General features: G+C 33.3%; 1 protein-coding gene across 1 annotated transcript; it reads left to right on the top strand.

The window, feature by feature from the left end:
- Nucleotides 1-8,012: 8,012 nt before the first annotated feature.
- Smp_170270 (hypothetical protein) lies at nucleotides 8,013-9,695 on the top strand (the record flags this gene model as incomplete). The annotated part of the gene is made up of 1 exon (XM_018794588.1): nucleotides 8,013-9,695. The coding sequence occupies one exon, from the start codon at nucleotides 8,013-8,015 to the stop codon at nucleotides 9,693-9,695; it is 1,683 nt and encodes a 560-aa protein (XP_018648986.1).
- Nucleotides 9,696-22,396: the final 12,701 nt, after the last annotated feature.

Raw genomic sequence — 22,396 nt, 5'->3', positions numbered from 1 at the left:
ATTAGCTTTTAATAACCACTCATGTATCCATCCATAAACCAGTATATTTAGGTCTTCCTGTAGTATAGTCCCCTCTGACATACTGTGTATGGCTCTCTGAATCTCCATGTCATCTGTATAGAGAAGAACAGACGACTTTGCTACAATTGGTAAATTAGTAATATAAAGTAAATATACAACAGAGCAGAGGATTGTACTTTGGTGAGCTTGCAGAATTATGATCTACTTCGTTATTGGCGCTACTATAATAATAAACCTAATCCTTAAATTGTAGATATATCATTATGTGACTGCGTAATTTATAAGACCTGACGTGGAAGTCACATAGTTGTCTACACTGACTCATCGTATCGTAACAATTAACAGTATGAAACTTAGTACTTCTGAATGACACAGGTTGATGACAGTATAATATATTTCATGTGAATAAAGACAAGTTATACAGAATAACTACGTCTGCGAGGCTGAGCCATGACATCCGATTTAATTGTTGACTGTTCCCACGTTCACCATTGTTGACCTTCTCTACGTCTTAGTCGTCACTTATTCAGTTTCCGATTTTTCAATGGATACAGAAACTTCCCAGTTTTAATTTAATACCCAAGTGAGAAGCCTTGTTGAATGGTTTTCCTAGATCTATGGAAATTACATCTACCGGAATATTTCTATCTTTCACCGCATCCCAAACTTCTCTTGTAATGAGAAGGAATGTCAAGCCACGTTTTCCCTTGGCTAAACGATCATGCTCTTCCACAAGGTTTAGAATAACTATGATCGTATGTGTACGGGTAAATAAGTCCCCGACACAAATAGCTTGTGGCCGTCCGAAAATTATTCTCACTACTTCTGTTGTAATGGCGATACTAATAGGCGAATGTGCCCGCTTTAGCAGCAACACCAGATCACATTCTAACTCGTTATGGCGTAAACTGATATATAGTTAGCTTGAAATTTATACTCTGTGGTACGTTCATTCATATTCCGAACACATTTTAGCATCCATTTATCTTCGAATTATTATTTGGTTGTTTTGAGAACGTTTCAACAGGAAGAACGTGAACGTCAATATTGTTAAGTCCTGGAGTATCCAATTCTTCCCCATATATTTAAAGGTATTAGTGTGAGTTTTTACTAGGCACTCTAAGTGAATACTAAATATAATTTCTTTACACGCATGTCGTAGCTTTACCGTGGCTTTGTTTATTCTACTATGGTAATCACTGTGAATCTAGTATCGCTTCTACTGGAGACCACGTGTAGTGTATTTATTCGACTGTCGCAAAGTCAATCTAACTTCCAGACTACCAAAGAAAAGTTTCAACCCATAACTTTCAATCATTAAAAACTAAAGAATATGTCGATATTGTAGTAGCAGTTGTTTTGTTCTAACCACACTTGTACATAAATCTGGCACATCACATGGTTGGAACCAGTGATCGATCAATACAGCACTCTCATTCTGACCTTGATTTTCCCTGTTTTTATTGAGGTTTGTGTCTAGGAAAATATTTCAGGTCAACAGCCTTAAAGATAAAAACAAACTATTTATCTTCAACAGTTTTAGACCGATGGTAAGCAGGAACAAATAATGGGACGAGCTGAACTCGTCTTAGTGATTTTATGATCTAATTTGCTCACACCAGTTGGCGATTTTAGCAGCAGGACATGAAAATATATCAATTGAATCAACGAAATCACACATAGAAGTAACTGCAAACATGTTCCACATTCTACTCAGAAAGATTTGGGAGGAAGAACAAGCGCCAACGGACTGGAAAGAAGGACACCTCATCAAAATACTAAAGAAAAGAGATCTGAACAAATGTGAGAACTACAGAGGCATCAAACTACTGACAGTATCAGGGAAACTTTTTGATAGAGTATGGCTGAAACGGGTGAAAGATTTAGTAAACGCCGAAACCAGAGATCAACATGCCGGATTCCATTAGGATCGATCGCTCACAAACCTGATCGTAACACTACAGCTCATTAATTATATATATATATATATATTGTTATATCCCAATTAGTGGAAAAATTGTTTTTCTGACGTTTTGTGACTCAATGTAAGCTACTTGTTCAGAATAAATTGCTAATCGGATTCAGATATACAATTTTTCTACTCATCGTGATATGACAAAAACCATATTTATCATTGACTTTCTACTCAATGCTCAATTATTTTGAAACTATCAGGTATAACCTTGGCACTGATACCTACTACAGATCATTGTTGAATAATCGTTTGAATGGAACCCGTCACTATATAGCAACTTCCATTACACGAGAGGACCGAAGTCAGACAAGGATGCTCACTCTCAATCATTCTCTTTCTTCTGGTGATCGACTGAATTATGAAGACCTCCACATGTGGAAGGAAGCACGGAATACAATCGACAGATTGGATGCAACTAGACGATTCGGACTTCGCACATGACCCAGCTCTTCTGTCCCATATACATCAACAAATGCAGATGAGCACAACTAGTGTGGCAGCAACCTTTGCATCAGTAGACCTTAACAAACACAAGGGAAAACCAACATCCTCAAATACAACACAGAGAACACCAAACAACCTAATCACTATTGATAGAGAAGCTCTGGGAGATGTGGAAATTTTCACCTACCTATCTGGTCAACATCATCGATGAACAAGGAGGATCCGATGCAGATGTGAAAGTATAGGTTGCCAAAATAACGGCAGTATTCCTACAAATGAAGAACTTATGAAACTCGAAATAACTGTCAACCAATACGAAAGTGTGAATCTTCAATATGAACGTCAAGACAGTTAATTCTATTGTATGGAGCTGAAAATTGGAGAACTACTACAATCATCGTCAAAAGTGTTTAAGCATTTATAAACAGTTGTCTGCACAAGATACTCAATGTCCGTCGATCGAATAGGAGTAGAAACAACTTATTGTGGGAGAGAACAAACCAGAGTTCTTCTGGAGGGAAATTGTGAAAAGACGCTGAGGATGGATGGAATATGTAATATGCTAATCACCAAACTGCATCATGATGCAGACACTAAGATGGAATGGTGAGGGGAAAATGGTAAGAGGGTGGTGACCAATGATCACGTCGCGTTGTGAGTTGGAGATGAAAAGAATGTGTAGATATTGGTAACAACTTGAGAGGAGAACTCGGGAGAGGGTTGATTGTAGAATGCCGGTGAGTAGCCTGTTGTTTTCCTTGAGCGATAGCATGTGTACGTAAGTAATTGAGGAAATATTTTTTAGTTATTATGTTGCTTTTTACCCGCGGGATAAACTGTCCACCGCTTTATAGACGTGATTATCATAGTACAACCGCGGTGGAAGAATCGCCTTCTGTAAAGTCTAGTGTGTTCGTTCCGATTGTACTGTGGTAGCCTGAACTACCTTATGTCCTGTCGTTTAACAAATTGTTGAGGTACTTAGGTATATAGGGGGAATTTACGATCTCGTACTTCTTGCTGACTCTTCCTAGTTTGGATCTAGTTATTTTCAGTATATTAATATATGCGAATCTTTGTCATTCAAAATGAATCATCTTATGAAAGGCGACTCGTTGCAAATTCTTAAAGCATCTCTAGAAAGTCACCCTCTTTGGTTTAAAGGAAATCAAGGAGAATTGAAGCGATATCATCTCTAGATTTCAGCGTGACTGAGCTCGTGTCGAATTATTTCAGTAGTGAGTTTAGGGTCTGCCAAATTGTGATAAGAGGAATCTTATAGTTACTCCAACAACTCACAGCAGGAAGTCTATGGGTCTTGATCAAACCTGTCCTCGAGTTATGGGATGCCTCTGAGGTACTGTGGTGGAATTCAATTAGACTGGTTACTAATCGCGTGAACCGTGAAGCTAGACATACCATCACTTGGAAGACTTACATTAAACGTTGAATATTGAGTGAGAACTAGTGAAGGTTAAGTAAACAAACTCCTGGGAAAATCATATAGATTTAATAGTTCTGCCATGCAGACATTGTTGCCACAAACGTGTCCCTTTCTTCTTATTATTAAAGAGCACCCTTGGCTTCCGCGAAAACGGCATGTTAGTATAATGATGTGACTTCAAAATGAAATCTTATAGATTGGGGCATCATATGATTGAGAGTCGTTTATAGGGTACCAAGTCTTTTTGTCTTGTAACATTGAAAAACTGACTAATACCGGCCATAGACCTAAATACCACAGTATAATTTTTTGGATAACAGTGATGATCGTTATGTTGTTGAAGCAATTAAAACTTCCATGGAATAGGAATAATATAAGACTGTGCATAATCATTTGGAACTACTCAGCTAAACAACTTATAAGGTGCTAGTGATTAGTACTTTATCGCTGTGAGAATCTTTTCACTCTACGTTAACGGTCTGTCATGGGTGCCTATTTTGTGCTTCATTGTTTTGCTGACCGCACCAAAGTACTGTACACAGTGATGGTGGTAAGATCTGACCACGAGAAAGCTTAAATGCTTCTGTGAAGTAGAGGAGTGAATTTTCGTAGTAGAGTAGCAATGCTAGCGGGTCACTTTGTTAAATGATATCATCACACAACACGTGGAATGTTTTTAACCCAGATTATTGACGATAGATGTTGAGGGGTGGTAGTTATTGATAGATTCATGACCATAGGGACACTTACGAATCTTATGGGTGATTTTCAGAGTAGCCTGAAATTCGAGTGAAGATAACTTTGGAATGTTATACTCGACAGGTGTTAGATTGGATTCGAGATGTAAAATTCTGGTGACGAACCCTTGAAAATGTCATTGGTGTTCGGCTCTTGGTGACTCTGTTGTCTATAATAGCTTTTTAATCGAAAGAACACAAACCTTATTAATCCATAAGTCATGGATGAAGTAGTTTGAAGATACTTTTGGGAGATGTTCTGTATGTCGAGAAATGTTTGGTCTAGTCTTGTAGTTATTGGAGGGAATGTACAGCACGACATGTCCAACGATGATCTGTCGTGAATGAGTGACCAAGCGCCTTCAGCTATCATATATCCAGTGAAATTATTGGGGTCAACATTGATTTCGAAGATTTGCAGGACCATTTTTTTCGGGACGTGTTCACTGCTACACTTATTTGAAAGAGGTAAGCCATAATATATTCAATGGATAGGCGCTTAAGTCGTTTGCTATTTTTGGATTTATTCTAGCTCACTGTATGATAAAAGATAATTTTGTAGTATTGTGTTATTTGTTGCTTCCATTAAGAAATACAATCCCAATGATTTCAAAACCACAATCACATCTCCTTACCCCAGAGATCTGTTCCTCACATAATATTAATATCTTTCTAACAGACCAGGTAAACGCTATTTCTACAGGCAAGATCAATAATTTATAACATTGATTTACAAATAAAATGCTTCTTAGGTAGGGCTGTTAAACAGATAAAATAAATGAAAATAAGTGAAAGTAAATTCGTGCACATATACCAGATGGTTAATAATTAAATTTACGCGAGAGTACTATACTATGAGTTCACAGTTTTCATGACCTGTTCAGAAATGATACCCCACCGAAGTTGTAACCTTGGTAATCGCTTATCAGGTTTCGCGTGTAGGAATTGTGGCGCTTCTAGGAATTAATGTAACACAACTGTTTAAAAAGTTTATGCTTGTTATAAATTAACCATTGAAATGCGCTTGGTATAAGCTGTGGCGAGGGCCTAATGCTTCATGGTTTACAATGATTATCTGATTATCTTTTATCGTTATTATAACTTACGAGCCTCTGAAGAGTGAGTTGTTGAGATAGGGAAGAGATTCATGACCTCGTATCTGTTTTACAAATGGCCTGCAGCCTATGGTTTTTGTAAAAGCCGTATCAAATTAACATTTGGTATCGTATTCGGGAACCATAAAACCGAAATTGTATGTGGATATGTGAAGACAAAGTCGGCCCGAAATTATTGCCTTTTGTATTTGGTAGCTTAGTTTCCTGTCGCAATTGATGGTAAACCTGTGCAAGAAATTTTGATATTTTATCGATAACACTTCACTGAAAAGTAGTTGAAGATGCCAAAATATGGCATGTGTAAGGTGGGAAGGAATTTTAATGTTTTCATGTTCTTACTTTGTGTCATTGTGTAACCGGTATAATGCTTACTGTTCATTCTGCTGATAGTTGTTCTGTTCTTTTAAATGACAGTTAGCTTCACAAGTGACGAATAATTATTGAAAATATGGTTAGTATTTGTAGTACTCCAAGCTGGAAACATGATAAAAACATGGTTTTCCGGCCCATTTTGGGAGCAATTTTAAAATATCAAACCCTTAGAGTAGTATATTTCATGGGGATATTACTTTACCACACTCTTACTGAGATTGTGATCAAAGAGTGATCACAAGTAAGAGCTAAAAGAAAGACTTTTAAGCTAACACACCCTGACATAACAAGAGACAGTGAATTGTTCATATTTTATTCGCTCATCACACTACTTTAAATTATCAAACTAAACTAAGTACATACCACTGATCAACCCAAAGGGTGTTTACTTGGTGGGCTTGTAGAATAATGGTTCACTTCATTATTAGTATTACTATAAAAGTATACCTAATCCTAAAATTTTAAATTTGTCATAATGTAACTGCCTAATCTACAAGATCTGGCATGGAAGTCACATTGAAAATGGCACAGGTATTGTAGTTTTGACAAGGCCTTTATCAGTAACACCTATTATGAATCGTACCCACCAAGTGAAATCGAAAGACAGAAGCGAGGAGGCTCGAAGATATATTTGATGGATCATCAATACACCGTGGGTCGGCTGTTCTAACCTAGTTAGAGATTGTACAGGATATTGAGCATGTCGTTTTCGCTCGTGATCTGGTGCGTATGCATGACCGAGAGCCTTCAGCTAGGTGAGTCCATTAAAACTAATGTGGTCATCATCCAATGTCGAAGACTCACAAGGCTTTTAATTTTCGGGACTTATTTACCTTCATCACATCATTGTCTACACTGATTCGTCGTGTCGTAACAATCACCAATATATAAAGGAGAACACATTTATTCCGAAGATCGAACAATGTACCTAATATGAACAAAACATATAGCTACACAAGAATGATCACGCCCGCAAGGCTGAGCCATGCCATTCGATGAATTTGAGTTCATTGTATCTATTCTTCCCGCCTTCTCTATCGTTCGGTTTTCCTCGGCGTTAAAAATCGGATATCTATTTTCCCAATTGTCTCGTATTCAGCTTTAAGGATTGTGTAGTTAGGGACCGATGCCACTACAGGCTTAGACGATGTTTCAAAATAATTTTAAATCTACTACTCCTGCAGAGTTGACTTGCAGAGGAAACAGGATTGTAAGTCACCAGTGCAGGTGATCTATTCTGACGTTCGCGGTTTACTTGAACTGAGGGATAATTGTGTGACCTAATCACAACTTGCGGTTTGTACCTAACATGGACTACTATTTCGTGTTGTCCAGGTACTGCGTCTACTTTGCTGACGACGTAATACAGACATTCCGCTCTTGAAATAATGCATAAGTAATGATTGATTATGTAAAAAGAGCGAGGCCTCTGACGCACCGGCCAGTCATTGTGTGCAGATGGATAATGGGTGTTAGTTACCTTCGACCTTTACGACGTTCGACTGACTTTCATTGAACTGTAGTCCAAAGTGAAAACTGTTCATCTTGACGTACGACTGGTCTAAAGCCCAGTGAAATTTAACTTGCATTTCACAGTGGTTTCACTTTTGATACTTTGTGTGAAAGGGATAAGGACTATTATTGCCTTACCCTTACAACTGCAGAGGGTATACAAAATAAGTTTGGATTTACTTTTTCTATTGAAAGAACTCTTCAGTTTTAAAGCTTGACTTTCAAACTTTCACGCAAAATGACATTCGCTCTTAATGTTTGTTTTGTTTCACGGAGTCATTTGGTATCTGTATCACAGTAGCTTATGACGTACATTTTTAAACAGACACTGAGATTCGTGAATTCGTCATTCGTCGGTCACTGTTAAAGGTAGTTTAATGAATTGAAATATTATGCCAAGAAGTGTTATGATACATGCAATGCATCAATTTAATGAGTTCAATGACACTTATATCGATAACAAATACGATATATCTGACGAGCAATATTATTATGGCTCTAACAAACGAAAAAGGAAGACTGCTGCACCTCAGAAACGAGAATCAACCGAAGAAGGTTCGAAAGAAGATTTCAAAACGATGCTTAAAAATTCAACATTTGGTCCTATAAATTTGGTTACAAAAGAAAACAATGTTCTCCCTTCCACCTTAAATGGTACCGAACGTTCAAGTGAAGTATTAGGTGACAGCAATATAACCACACCTCCAGAACACGTGAGACTTTATGCTGCAATGCTGAACTATTTTCTTTTGAAGTATAAGGCGTCGAATGACTTTAAAAGTGGATCGTTTTCTTCGTGCCCATCATTAGCGGAAGTCAATCATGGGTTTGATAAAACATCGGGCAGCTCTCTTTCCAACAATCTGTCAAATTTATTTTGCTCAACTCACGTGAATCATTCTACAAATCCTGGGACAGTTACTTCGAACAAACAAAGCCCTTCTAACGGATCTTATAATGATGAGTTCTATTACACAAATTCTAAAGAAATTGATAAACTTTACAAGCACATTTCTACGAAATATGAAGCATACTTAGATTGGCGGCAAAATGTTATAAATTCTATTGGCACTTGCATAACTAATATACCTGTTCCAAAATCTAATTGTCCAAATTATGAAGCCATGTCCGTTTGTTATAAATCGTTAATAGACAGAGCTTACGCTTTACAACAATCTGTGGAATTATATTTTGGAATGATCCAAAATTCCCTCTCTTACAATTCACTTCCACATCAACATTTAGATGATGTCAGTATGAATTCTCCAGTTCATAATCCAACTTGGAGTGGACAGACAAATAATATCACTAACTTCCCAGTTCAACCACCGTACACCTCAAGCTCATATTCTTCAGTAAATTTGTCAGCTGTTCTTACCGATATTTTTCAGTCTAATAACAATGTTGTCAGTAATCAAGAGTTGATTAATGAGTACAAACGAGTTTCCGGTGTGAGTTTCGAGCAGTCTAATCAGCTTTCGGGCACTTATGTGTCCGAAAGTCAAGCTCAAACCAGTTTACAGTTGCCAGTGGACTTAACGAGCTCAGAAAAAAATAAGACTTCTGATCCCTTCATTTTAAATCTGCCACCACATGTTGAGGCAAAAGTGCACAACTCAGATAAGTCAAATAAGGAAAACCACGACTATGCCTCAAACGAAGAACCAGATAGGTGTGATCTATCACAAAAGTCTGAAAACAGTCGAATCCCAACTTTGAAAGGAGATGGGGAATATACTTTCTCAAATGCTACTGAACATAATATGGTTTCTAACGTTGATGTTCGGAATGGTTTTGTTTCTGAAAATCTAAAACACTCTGCCAGCAATATGTTGTGCAACTCAATTATTAACTGCTCTTCAAGATCTAATATAAATATAAGAAAAAAGGTTTATTTTAAATCAAAGCGTGTAAAAAAACCATTTACATCGAATTCAGTGCAGAACAACAGCAACATTTGTCCGGAAAATTCCTCTCCCAAAAAGTCCAATTTCAGAGGAACTAGCGAGGAGGAAAATAAAGTAGCTCCCAATTTCAAACCAATTGAAGTAAATGTAAGTTGTTTTTCAGAATAACCTATAGTTTGATAGAATCAGGGAACATTACTTACATTGTTTAACAACGAAACCAGCAAGACGCTCATTCGTTGTCGTCAGTTCTCTACTGTTTGTTTATAAAGTGTCATGAATATGTCTTTTGTGGAATTTTAAAATTCTGGAGTTTAACTTCAAATGGTGGTTTGTGAAAAGGAATTAAATCTACTGATAGTCTTTAGAACAATAAGCCGATGAGAATTAAAATGTCTTGAATACCTATTTCGGTTTCAGGGTCTTTACATATCGTTTAGCATCTCATGCAAAAACCACCATGAAATGGAAGTGTTATAAAATGACTTAAAGAACATGAGTAATAAAATGTTGACTTCCTGATTTCAGTCTAATGGTTCAAATAATAGGCAACAGTCACAAATCGTATGAACCTTATCTTCGGTTCATTATAAAATCCTAGACATGTACTTTTCTAGACTGAGAATCACTGAGTGCTTGGTATATTTTGAGAGATCTCTAGTTGATACATGTTTATATCAAACGTTATCCTTGCAAAAGAGGTCATTTATCATTAGAATTTCTTTGACAATGTTTTGCGCTGAAGTTCAGGGCAAAACGGACAAATAAAGATCAATAAATTTTACGATTATGTTTCTGTATTGCCATAATGAGGTTTCTCCGGATAAAACTTTACTTTAACTGCATAATTAAGCTACACTTTATATGTTTATGATTCTCATAACTGATAGGTGACGAATCGGTTTCATTTTTTATGGCATAAGTTACTCTTAATGAATGTTGTTTTCAAACACAACTTACCTCGGAAATCGATCGAAAAGGTTTTTGACTCTACCATACATGAACGTATCACTTGTTCATACCATGACGTGAGGAAGTAGCTTCCGAAATTTCTACTTCATTTTGAAAAACTAGTGTTTCTTTAATCTTTTGTGCACCTCGTTTATTGAAATCCAAATAGCCTAGGTAACTTGTAAACCGGAACTAAGTGTTGCTGATAGTTTACGATGTGTAAAGTAAAGGCGATGAATATAAGTCTTCCCATTCTATATTTCATCAACCGTTCTCTTTGAGCTCAACGACTGATGTGACCCTATGCAAACAAGGGGAATATTTTGTCCGTTATACTTCATTTTCAACAAGTATGTCAATTAATATCAAAATTAATAATAGTCTAGATCACCACAGTCTTGATCTTTTGAATATATTAGGACTTCACCTGCTTCGGTTCATGAATAACTTAACAACCTCATTTATTCAGTTCGTTTATCATAAAAAACATAAGTGTTACCCATTAAATTTGTCATTCGCAAAGTCCAGAGATAATGATGACTTATGTTCAATTTTTATGATGTTTGATGGGTGATATGTATTTATCTGAACTTTTTCTTTTATTTTTCTGAAAATGTTGAAGAAAACATACTTGCTTCATAAAGTTTCTTCTGAAACAGGATAAAACTCCACTAAAGTTTTCTCAAAACTCAGCCAACCTTAAAAACTTTCGAGTAACGAAGTAACGTTTTTTATGGCTTTTTTTGGTTCTCTGTTCTAAATATATTTAGAAAAAATGTTAAATTTGCAGTCTTTTTGTAAAGTTCTCTTTTGTTGTAGCACTCTAGAACTAAGAGGCGAATAAATTAACTTGTCTTTTTTAGAGACATCTGTCCATATTTATTGTTAATTTTATTATATCACATTTAAATTAACTTTAAAGCTTTCGGTGTTCCGGATTTGGACTGGGCATTTCTAAGATGTCAACCAGAGAAAATTTTTTACTAAAACAATTCTACATTAAATGGACAAAGTCATTGAAACAAAAAATGTGCCTTGGTAATAAATAATATTTTGTTAGATTAGGTGTGTTTTAAATAAATGGTTTTATTTCAAAGCATGGTTTCCAGGAGAATCCAGTCTAGATAAAATTGTCCCCAATATCACATAACATGTTGATATTAAACAAATAATTTTTCAAAGCTTTTAATATGTATTATCATTAAAAAAACTAAGTACTGTCCGTAGACGTCGTTCTACTTTGTGAGATTCCTATTTGTTTAATTTTTCGGTTTATAGATTACAATGTATAGAAGTGACTTTTTACGCTATTCCATTCATTTTACTTCTAGTAATATCAAAAATAAATCAAGTTTGATAAATGTGGTTCATAAAACAGTCATTTGTTTAAGATAGAGGGAGGAAACCGTTAAAGTCCAGGTTATGTCCGTTAAGATGAATGATAAATATTTATCTGGATCTAAAACAATCAAGTTTTTCTGTTAGTGGCTGGGTTGTCGATTTTATTAATATTTCAAAAGTGGGTTTAAATTAAGTGATTTACTGTTCAACAGGCTTTCATAATATTAACTCATGTGTGATGTATTAAATTTATTTTCTTAGCTAAGAGTAGTGAAATCTAGCACGGTAAATTGATTAAACGAGTAGTATAAACTAGGTGATGAAAAGTGTCCAAGTTTTTGATGAAGTGTTCAGGTACTACTGTTAGACAGGAAACGGTACACAAGCCTCAGTGAAACACCCAAGCTTCGAAAATAAAACTTCATTTTAGCCAATTGTCATATTTGTGTTGAAATTTAATTGTAATACCAAACATAAAAATAGGACGCAGAGAGATGAATAATTTTTATTGGCACCAATTTTTAAATGTTTTCATTCAATTATCAAATAAAATATTGGAAAGCTGAATAAAAGCTAAAAATCCAAAACGGCTCTAATATAAATGGATAAAGGAAGTCTTAACTTTTGTTTGGTAGAAATGTTTATTGATTTGTGATGTGGGGCTTTTTAGGAACAGCAATAAATATATTTTGAGAAACAATCGGTACTACAAAAAACTCTCACTGAAAGCATATGCAATCTGCTAATTGAAGGGACACCAGAAGTATTCGGATCTGATGTATTCGGTCAACTTTGAGTCATATTATTTGATGAACTGTATTTAAATAGCTTAACTATCTTAGTGGCCTAAACTAGATTATTTTTATTAAATTATTTGTGATGAAGAACTAAACTGTGTATCGACTTGAAATTATTTGATCACTTAACCATCATTTATTCTATCCATAAAATGAGCCAACGAAGTAATTTATCCATCTAGGTGATACAACAGACATTGCACATTTTTCACTCTCGTTAGTTATTTCATAACCAATATCTAATATTTGGGCTACCATTTCTGTAAGTCGTGATATCTGTTATTTTAATGTAAACCATACTCATTATTATGTTAAATTAATTACTTATTCAGAAATTTTAATTTCTTTAAAATTTAGTAAACAAACATAAGTAATGAAAGAATGAGACGTTTCGAAAAAATTATCTCTAAGTCAATCTAATATTCTGTATTCTAGATAAAATTAATCACAAAAACGCAAATACATTTTCCGCTTATTTATATGAAAAAAATTATGAATACTTGGAACCCGTAACTAAAGCAAATTAACAGCTCATTAAGTTTACTTGTATACTATTCAGGGACCACACATGTAAAGGAAGGCAAAGGAAGTATTGTTGTTAAATTCTATATAACCTTCCTCAATTTTTTTATAACTATAATTTTTGAACTAGACAATTTAAAATGAATTAATATTTAGATGAAAATAATAATATGCCCGAATGTCGGCATTTACTTATATGTAAGACATATTGTAGTGTGGTCTACTTATATCCATATAAGTAGTATATGGTGATGGTCAGATATAGAATATATTTTGGCAGAAGACCGATAAGGAAAGGACTAAAATGAAGCGCAATTGGTATGAAAGTGCATGAACAGTGAAATTAGAGACGATGAACTGATATTTACAGAAGAAACAGTTAAGATTGAGACAATTAATTGTTTGTTGTATGGTTATCAGAATTTAGTGAGATAGTCTGTAATTTGTGCTTAAATACATTCGATTGTCCCCAACTAATGTTCTTGTTTACTACAATACTACTTAAAACCTAAGCATAAAATATTCAAATGACTATTTATTTTGTCCTTAAAAGAAAACATATTTATATATGTAAGTATATTATTATTATTAGATTACCAATTTACGTTTTTTTTTAAATTTAAGGTGTTATATTGCTTGTGTTTAACTTGAACCTGCGGGTGTTAGTTAGCATTATGTACAGATCAGTTGATTGAAATAAATAAAAAAATAAAATAATTACGATTCAATTAATTAAGTGAAAAAAAATAAAAATAAAAACTATCAAACAGTATTATGAGTAGAACAAAAGATTAAAAAATCTATCATTTTTTGATAAATAGATGAGGCCAAACTGTTTCGAATATATTACTCCATTATTATTATTATTATTATGAGATGATTTGGCCTTAACACATTGAGGACTGAATATGTGCACTTGTAATCATTTTTTTTATAAACTACTTTTGTCATTATAATTTCTCAGAATTTTCTTTTTCTTTTTAATCATAAATGTCTATTTGGTTTGAAGTGGTATGATGCAATTGAAACTCATCTAAAAATGTTAATTTCTGTTTTTTTTTTGGAAAAAGAATGTACAGTAAACTAGTATGAAACATGTCCCATTTTTTATGAGTAACTGTTAGTTGTGCTGTGACTTTAGTGCTCCTAGATCCTTAAATGATATTTTTGTTGGTGAAAAGTTAACGGTGTGGAAAAGCTGTTTGAATCTAGAAAAGAACTGGTCATTAAAATAATCCATTATATCATCGAGTAAAAATAGAAAATTCGACTTAGGAAATTTTCTTTTCGATAGAACCATTTACTTAAGCTGTACATTCATATTTATAGTTGTTTGATAAATAATTGTCTATAGGAAGATTGAAAAAATGGCATCATAAATTGATTTAAAGTTTTAAGTATTAGATGAGGTTGCGTAATAATCAGGGGGTTAGAGAATAATAGGAGGATAAAAATAATTTACTAGTCAGAATTATGGAAGATAAGTATCTGCTTGACAAGCATGAAGGAAAGTGGAAAACATAAAGGTAATATTAATAACTGAAATAATACTCATGGAAAATTGTCAAAGGATAATAATAACTGATTACAGCTTAAAATTACAAAACAATAATAAAAACAAAACGAGATCAAAACGTACTATAGAAGGAAATTAGGGCCAAGGAAGGATGAGAGGTTGAACGTATCGTTTTTGTATAGAGAGTTCGGATTTGCGTTTCTGGATGGACAACGCTTCAGTAGTGCATAAGTTTTTGATACAGCTTCACTTCAATTCAGTCCCTTCGATTGTGTTGATTTTGAAGAGACACTCCTTAGGAGCGACATGTGCGGAGTTAATTAGGTGCTCTTTTACTGAACTGGTGACTGTTTTGCATTCTTCTTTTAAAAGCCACATCAGGTAATGTTCTGAGATGCGTTTGTACAGTGATCGTTTTGTGTGGCTAATGTAATCTGTTAGTAAATTTATAGATGTACATTGATATAGCTCAAAGTGGAAGCTAATCCTTAACACATTCGTGAATAATAAGCCGTCTTGAGAAAACAATATGAAGCTAAACTGAATAGAAGGTTTTATTCAGGGATTTTGAAACCCATTTACTTAAGCTTTTGGTAGCCATATCTCCTTTAAACTTGGTATTCTTAGAAACAGTTTTCTTTTGAGCTCTTAGTGCTTTTTCAGGATGTTGTCTTGGTGTTAACTTCCTATCAACAAGTCCACTTGGACAACCATTTCTGATGACTATCTGTAGAAATTGAAGCAATTCGTCACTTATTATGTCATTAGAACATATTTGCCTAGTCCTCGAGGATATAAAGTGAATTATGTTTCTCTTTCCTCTTAAGGGGATTCAGCCATCAAACAACTATAAGACTATAAATCAGAAACATTCTGACTAGAGAATCATTAAAAAACTAATGAACATGGAGTACATGTTTTGTGCTCATATAAAAGTTCACACGGGGTCAAGCATGGAACATTCAAATCAGGCAGCAGGCATAGTATTCTTTAAAATATTAAAGTCAAAAAGTTCTCCATCAAATAACCATTGATCATACAATGGGGTTATCAAACGTTTAAATCGGAAGAATCTGTAGCAAATAAGAATAATTATATTTTTATATAATACATATAATATATAATACATATATATATATATAAAATATATGATATATATAATATATATAATATATATAATAGTAATATATACAGTGGTTCTTATCTTCCTGTGGTTCTCAAGCTGATATCTGTTCTTGGTAAGAACTAGTTTCGAAATGGATAATTTCCATAAACACATTAATATTATTAAATGATAAATGTATATTGTGCTCTTCAACCAGAAAAAGTAATTAGCCAAACAAACACTACTGATTTCAAATGAATATGTATTTTTTTAAAATTCCTTTTTACTATGAAACTTCTCTTGTGATCTATTTGTCTACTATGTCTGTAGATATATGAAGAAAATCTGTTTCTGAACCTTAATTATGTCTCTGTCTTATTGTATTTTCTGCATACCTATAAGTTTTGCCCTGGTAATAAAACTCAGTCGTTGTATGTGAATGGTTGCATTAAGTGTTGAACCGTACTAACTTCTTCAAGGAAATTAGGAAAAGTGGGTTCAAACTATCTATCCAAATGTTGACAGTTTTTATTTTAGGTATTGAGCCACAGTTTTACGTTTTTTTGTTGTCTTGTATAAAGTTGACGTTATAAGTAAAAACTTTTTACTTTTTATAAGGCAAGTCTAAAGATAGCATAATCATCTAATTTCGGTGACTGAAGCCTAATAATTTCACTATTAATAAGTTATTTATCAACCAAAAGTATCAAGAAAGCCATTTTGTAATCTTTATTTCTTGCACGATGTAATTCGAATAAGCTGATACGTTGACAAGAGGTCTAAGATATAGGGTACATTTATTTGTAGGGCCACAGTTCACAAGAGCATAAATAAGAAAATCAAACTCGGAAAATGTGAAATATTAAAATAAACAAAGAGATATACAAAGAGTATTGCAATACTTCAAAGCTAGAGAAAGACAGGCAGTAAATGAATCTTGGTCACTGCAATCAGTTCCAAAGTTTGCCGGTTTTGGTTTACAACTATTGATATGTATAATCCAGAACGCTCAACTTATGAAGTCATTGTCTCTTTACACTAATTCATTTAGCTGTCCCTCCTTTCTTGAACTTGTTTGTGTACTGTCTAAAAACACATATTATAGCGAATAATATTGAAGTGTTGAACAAAATATCCATCATCTGTAATAAAAGTGAAATATTAAATCAGTATCACTTCGAATCATTGACATTTTTTTAAAACAGTGATATATATGATTCATTTTTGTATTAGTTGTAGGAATCTTTCCATAGATGTTTAGAACTGCAATAGATCAGTCTCTTATTGACATATGTGAATCCTAAGCGGATTGCTTCAATATTGCCATAAGTTACTGTCATTATAAGCGTATATATATATATATATATATATATATATATATAATCAGTACATCATGAAATGAAAAAATGACAATGTCGTGAGGTAACAGAAGCAAGGAAAACCCCATAATTAAAACAGAAATAGAGATTATTAAAGAATACAGTTTAAATAAAAGCAAAATTCGTCCAATTAGAAGATATATTTTACTGATTATGAAACATATTGTAGATAACTGTGACAGAGATGTTACTGCCTCATATTCTAAGCCCAGTATGGTAATGTCTCTTAGACGTTTTTCAAAACTTAATATAGAGAGCCACGATAAATCAATGGATACCAGTTTAATGTAACTATCTATCATAATACAGCCCTCCTTCACCAACATTAACAAATCCATTGGTTGCCATAAAGCATCTTTGAAGTATTAGATCGAATAAATATCGGCATAATTTATTTTCATCTGTAGTTGAAGAAAAAAAGCAATGGTTTATTTTTCATACAGGATAAGTATGAGAATTTTTCTTTTTCTCTTTTCAATTGTTCCTCGCTGATTTTCTCCACATACTTTTGTTCAATTGATGATGTATTATTCTCAGTATAAAAAAAAGAGAAAAAGAAAAAGGAAAACAATTATTCCACTTATTCTTACTTATCATTACCACTTAGATGATTATTTAATTTTTAAGGTTACCTAATCATATTTACCTCTATTTCTTTTTTCTGTGACCTAAAATACAAAACAAAACAAAAATGTGTTGTCTCATTAGGGAAATTTCTTTATTTTTATTCACTAAATTTATATATATATATATACATGCACAATTGAATGCATGGATGTAAGATTTTATAAATTGGGCATAAATTAGTGGTTTCTTATTTAATTGATGACTAATTCTATATTCTTACAAACTAAACATTGTAAATTTTATTATTTTTATTGCAATACTACTATTATTCCTTAACTCAAGTATTATTCTACTGTCTGACAAGTATTATTAGTTCTTTTCTTAACTTATAATATTACTCAAATCACATTAACATGAAAGTATTTTTCAACTGTCCTACCAATTGATGCATATTTTAAGAGTAAGCGAAAGAATGAGAATAATATAGAAACTTATTTAGACTCATTTATTAAACGAAGAACTACCCACTTAGTCATTGTATTCTACATAAGTAATGAATATAAATATTCGTTTTGAATGTTAATGTTTCATTTCATGATTCCATCATTGTTTATTCTTTATACTGGTAGGCATCATGAGTATAGTTTTTCAAACTTAAATCATATCTCAAGTATTCTCTACTTAATCACTTACATTTTTACTTGTACTAAAAGCAATTCAGCCTGAAAAAATATATATTCTGTTTTCTACCTTTATTATTATTTGTCTACTATTCTATATTCACTTGATTTGGTTAGCTAGTGGTCATGTTTAATAAAAAAAATGTGAAACAGAATTATATCAACAAAGTTAACAACAACAACGAGAAAATTGGAGGAAAAATTTTTTTTCCCATTTAAGAGTTAAAATAGTTATTATTACTTTTCTGTCATTCCCTTTTAGTTCATTTCATTTTGTTTGTTTTTTTCTTCTTATTCTTCTGATCATGTGCATGCACATACATGTATATACATAAATGTATTTGACTATTTCTTGAAAGAAATGAATTATTTACCTGATATCGGTCATTGAATTATTTCCCTTCTTGATATTGCCCAATGATTATTTGTTTTTCCCTTCTGATTAACAAACCTATTGCAAGTAACAGTAGAAATTGACAAATAAAGGGGAACAAAATAATACCACTTCATTATAATTCACGCAAATGAATTCAAGTAGGCTTGCACAATTTACTTCTTTTTTTATTCGACCACTTTTCATTATTCTGCTTTTCTTTCTTCTCCTGTTTTTCTTGCTTACTTGCTTAGGTTTTATATATATTTATACATACACACCATCACACAACGTAACGTATATATTTTTTACATGCATTACAAGTCAGTAGCTTCATAATAATTTGCTTTGATTTATTTTAAGGTTATCTCATTCTCTTCAACCTGGTTCTATTTAACCCATGATAATAATAATAAGAATCTTATCGATAACAACTGAATTCATGTTAATTCATTTTCATAATCTCCTAGGCATAATTTAGTAATGTAAAGCCGCTGCAAAGGGGGCGGGTAATTAAGCTTTTCTTATTAAAGAAAGCAAATAATGAAGAGGATTGTTTATGTAAACCAGAATAAATGCATAGAACGAAGTAGTTCGAGTAGTTCATAAAATAAATAGAATATACATATATATAAGTCTACAGACACCTATGACAGATTGTATATATGCTTATTCATTAACATACCGAAGCTTGTTGACCTCATGGTTTTTTGTTTCCTCACTTAGCTTTGTTTCCAGTTTTCAATTCTTCTTTTAAAGCACTTTGTTCTTTGGAATCTTTAAATTTGTCTACTTCTTAGCTTGTTTATAGAAAGAAAAAGAGCATAACTAATTTTCATTTTCAATTTATTAAATAGAAGTAGATAAATCAATGTGTTAGTAATTTCATTCCAATCAAATGGTATTTTATCTAATAAATTTATTATATTTGAGATAATACTATTAATTTAATATTCTATTATCATTATTATCTTTAATAGTAATGATGGGATAGATTTATTCAATGATGATAAAGATTTTTCTAAAATAATTTCATTTATGCAATATAATAAATTATTTCATTCCTTGAATAACATCTTCAAACCCTAATCTTTCGGCTTATACTCTTACTACTTCTACCTTTATGGGATTTGAATCGACAACTGGATCTCTGTTCCAATGTGGTATGGCAACTCGAACTGATGTACGTACGTACGAACTTCTACGTTGTGACTGACTGACTGACTGAGCCGGGGATGATAGCTATCTCATCTATTTTAAAAGTAATTCAGATTGTTTTTTATAATGTAATGAAAAAAGAATATATTTAATATTTCAGACTAATTGGACATCTTTGCATAATCGTACATAAGGTATGACGTTGGTTGACTTCGGGGTTAAGAAAAAAAGATTCTTTAAATGTAATTGGTTTACCTGTATTAGTAAAGGCGTTTCGCATGATCCTAAATAAACTTCTCTTTAAAATTACTAGTTCTACGAATCGATAGAAAGTATTTTTTATCATTTGGTACCTCACATGCATTGTATGAAGAACGTTTACTATAGTGACTGTTATATTCAGTTCGTTTCATTCTATACGAAAATAGTAAAAATGGAAGGTATTACTCTTTGTGTAGTAAATTATATAAAGGTTGAATGTTGATGGATATAGTAGCTACATCTGTTCCTGATAAACCAATTCATAATTTGTAAACAGTATACGTCACGGATCAACATCAACCGAATTGTCATTGTAAAACTGAGAGCACTAGATACTTGTTTCGTCCTAGCATATGACTCCTTAGTAGCGACCCTTTGTGATGTCTCTAGGGGTCGAACGTGATGAGCACGTCATCTTTATATCACTGAGTTGAAATAATCGCTATCTCTTCCGCTAACAAATGTTCGACCACAGTAATGCGGAACGGGAACCAGATCATTATACAGAGTGGTTAATGACGTTTTATTTGCTTGCCAGAACTGTTATAGTCGCACAACTATTTCACTCAGTGAAATGATATCTAATCTCCAAGTGAACATTTTTTGAGAAACAGAGACATTAGTCAAATAACGGGATAAATAAGCAAATAAAAAATGTGATTACTACAACTAAAATGCATCAAAGGTGGTTTAACTTTTAGATGGATGCCTCTTAAAAATGACCAATCAAAGATTGAAAAATAAACTTGCAAAACCACCAGTTACCTTCACTTCCGTTCATCATTTAAACATACGTATCATATATGATTTTTTATAAAACAATGATATTAAGTCAAAACAAAAATAAACTATCTAGGAAGTAGAAATATAATTCCTAATGAAAGTGCAGATAAACATTTAATGTCAGTTATTTTACCGAAGTAACACATATAGTTTCTTAATTTGTTATACATTGTTGTGGTCTTCATCACTAAAGAATAGCATAAAGATGTATTGTTTTCTGTTTACACTTTTTCGTTAGTGGTTCATATGCATTATGGTCGATTTCTTAATTTAAGGACGGATTGGAATAAAAAAATATTTAAAGTTTGACATTTTCATTTTCAGATATAACAAAAAATTACTTATTATTAACTTCTTATCCAATCTTCAACTTATTTGAAACTATCAAGTACAACCATGTCATTCATACCCATTACGGATTATTGTTGAATAATAAATTGAATGAGACTCGTCAGTATGGATAGAAGAAGCTTATGGAAACTTATTCGACATTATGGTATGCCTGAAAACATCGCCAACATCATATGGAATTTATACGAAGGACCATAATGAAAAATCGTGAATTCAGGACAGCTGACAGATGCATTCCATGAGAGAACTGAAGTCAGACAAGGATGCTTAATCCCACACTTTCTCTCTCTTCTGGTGATCGACTGAATTATGAAGACCTCCACATGTGGAAGGAAGCACGGAATACAATCGACAGACTGGATGCAACTAGACGATTCGGACTTCGCACATGATTCAGCTCTTCTGTCCCATACACATCAACAAATACAGATTATCACAACTAGCGTAGCAGCAACCTCTGCATCAGTAAACTTCAACACACACAAGGGAAAACCAACATCCTCAAATACAACACAGAGAACACCAAACAACCTAATCACTATTGATGGAGAAGCTCTGGGAGATGTGGAAATTTTCACCTTCCTATCTGGTCAACATCATCGATGAACAAGGAGGATCCGATGCGGATGTGAATGTATAGGTTGTCGTAGCAGGGGCGGTATTCCTACAAATGAAGAACATATGGTGTGGAAATTTTCACCTTCCTATCTGGTCAGCATCATCGATGAACAAGGAGGATCCGATGCAGATGTGAAAGTATAGGCTTCCGTAGCAGGGGCGGTATTCCTACAATTGAAGAACATATGGAACTTGAAACAACTGTCAACCAATACGAAAGTGAGAATCTTCAACACGAACGTCAACACACTTAATTCTATTGTATGGAGCTGAAACTTAGAGAACTATTACAATCATCATCAAAAGTGTACAGGTATTTATAAACAGTTGTCTACACAAGATACTCGATATCCGTTGACCGGATACGAGTAGAAACAACTTACTGTGTGAGAGAAAACAAACCAGCGTTCTTCTGAAGAGAAAATTGTGGCGGCCTTCCACAATTTTCTCTTCAGAAGAACGCTGGT

Source organism: Schistosoma mansoni, chromosome 1, assembly GCF_000237925.1.
Source record: "Schistosoma mansoni strain Puerto Rico chromosome 1, complete genome".
NCBI classification, from domain to species: Eukaryota; Metazoa; Platyhelminthes; class Trematoda; order Strigeidida; family Schistosomatidae; genus Schistosoma; species Schistosoma mansoni.
Note: the sequence above shows the minus strand (reverse complement) of the source record. Positions and strands in the feature narration are given on the sequence as shown.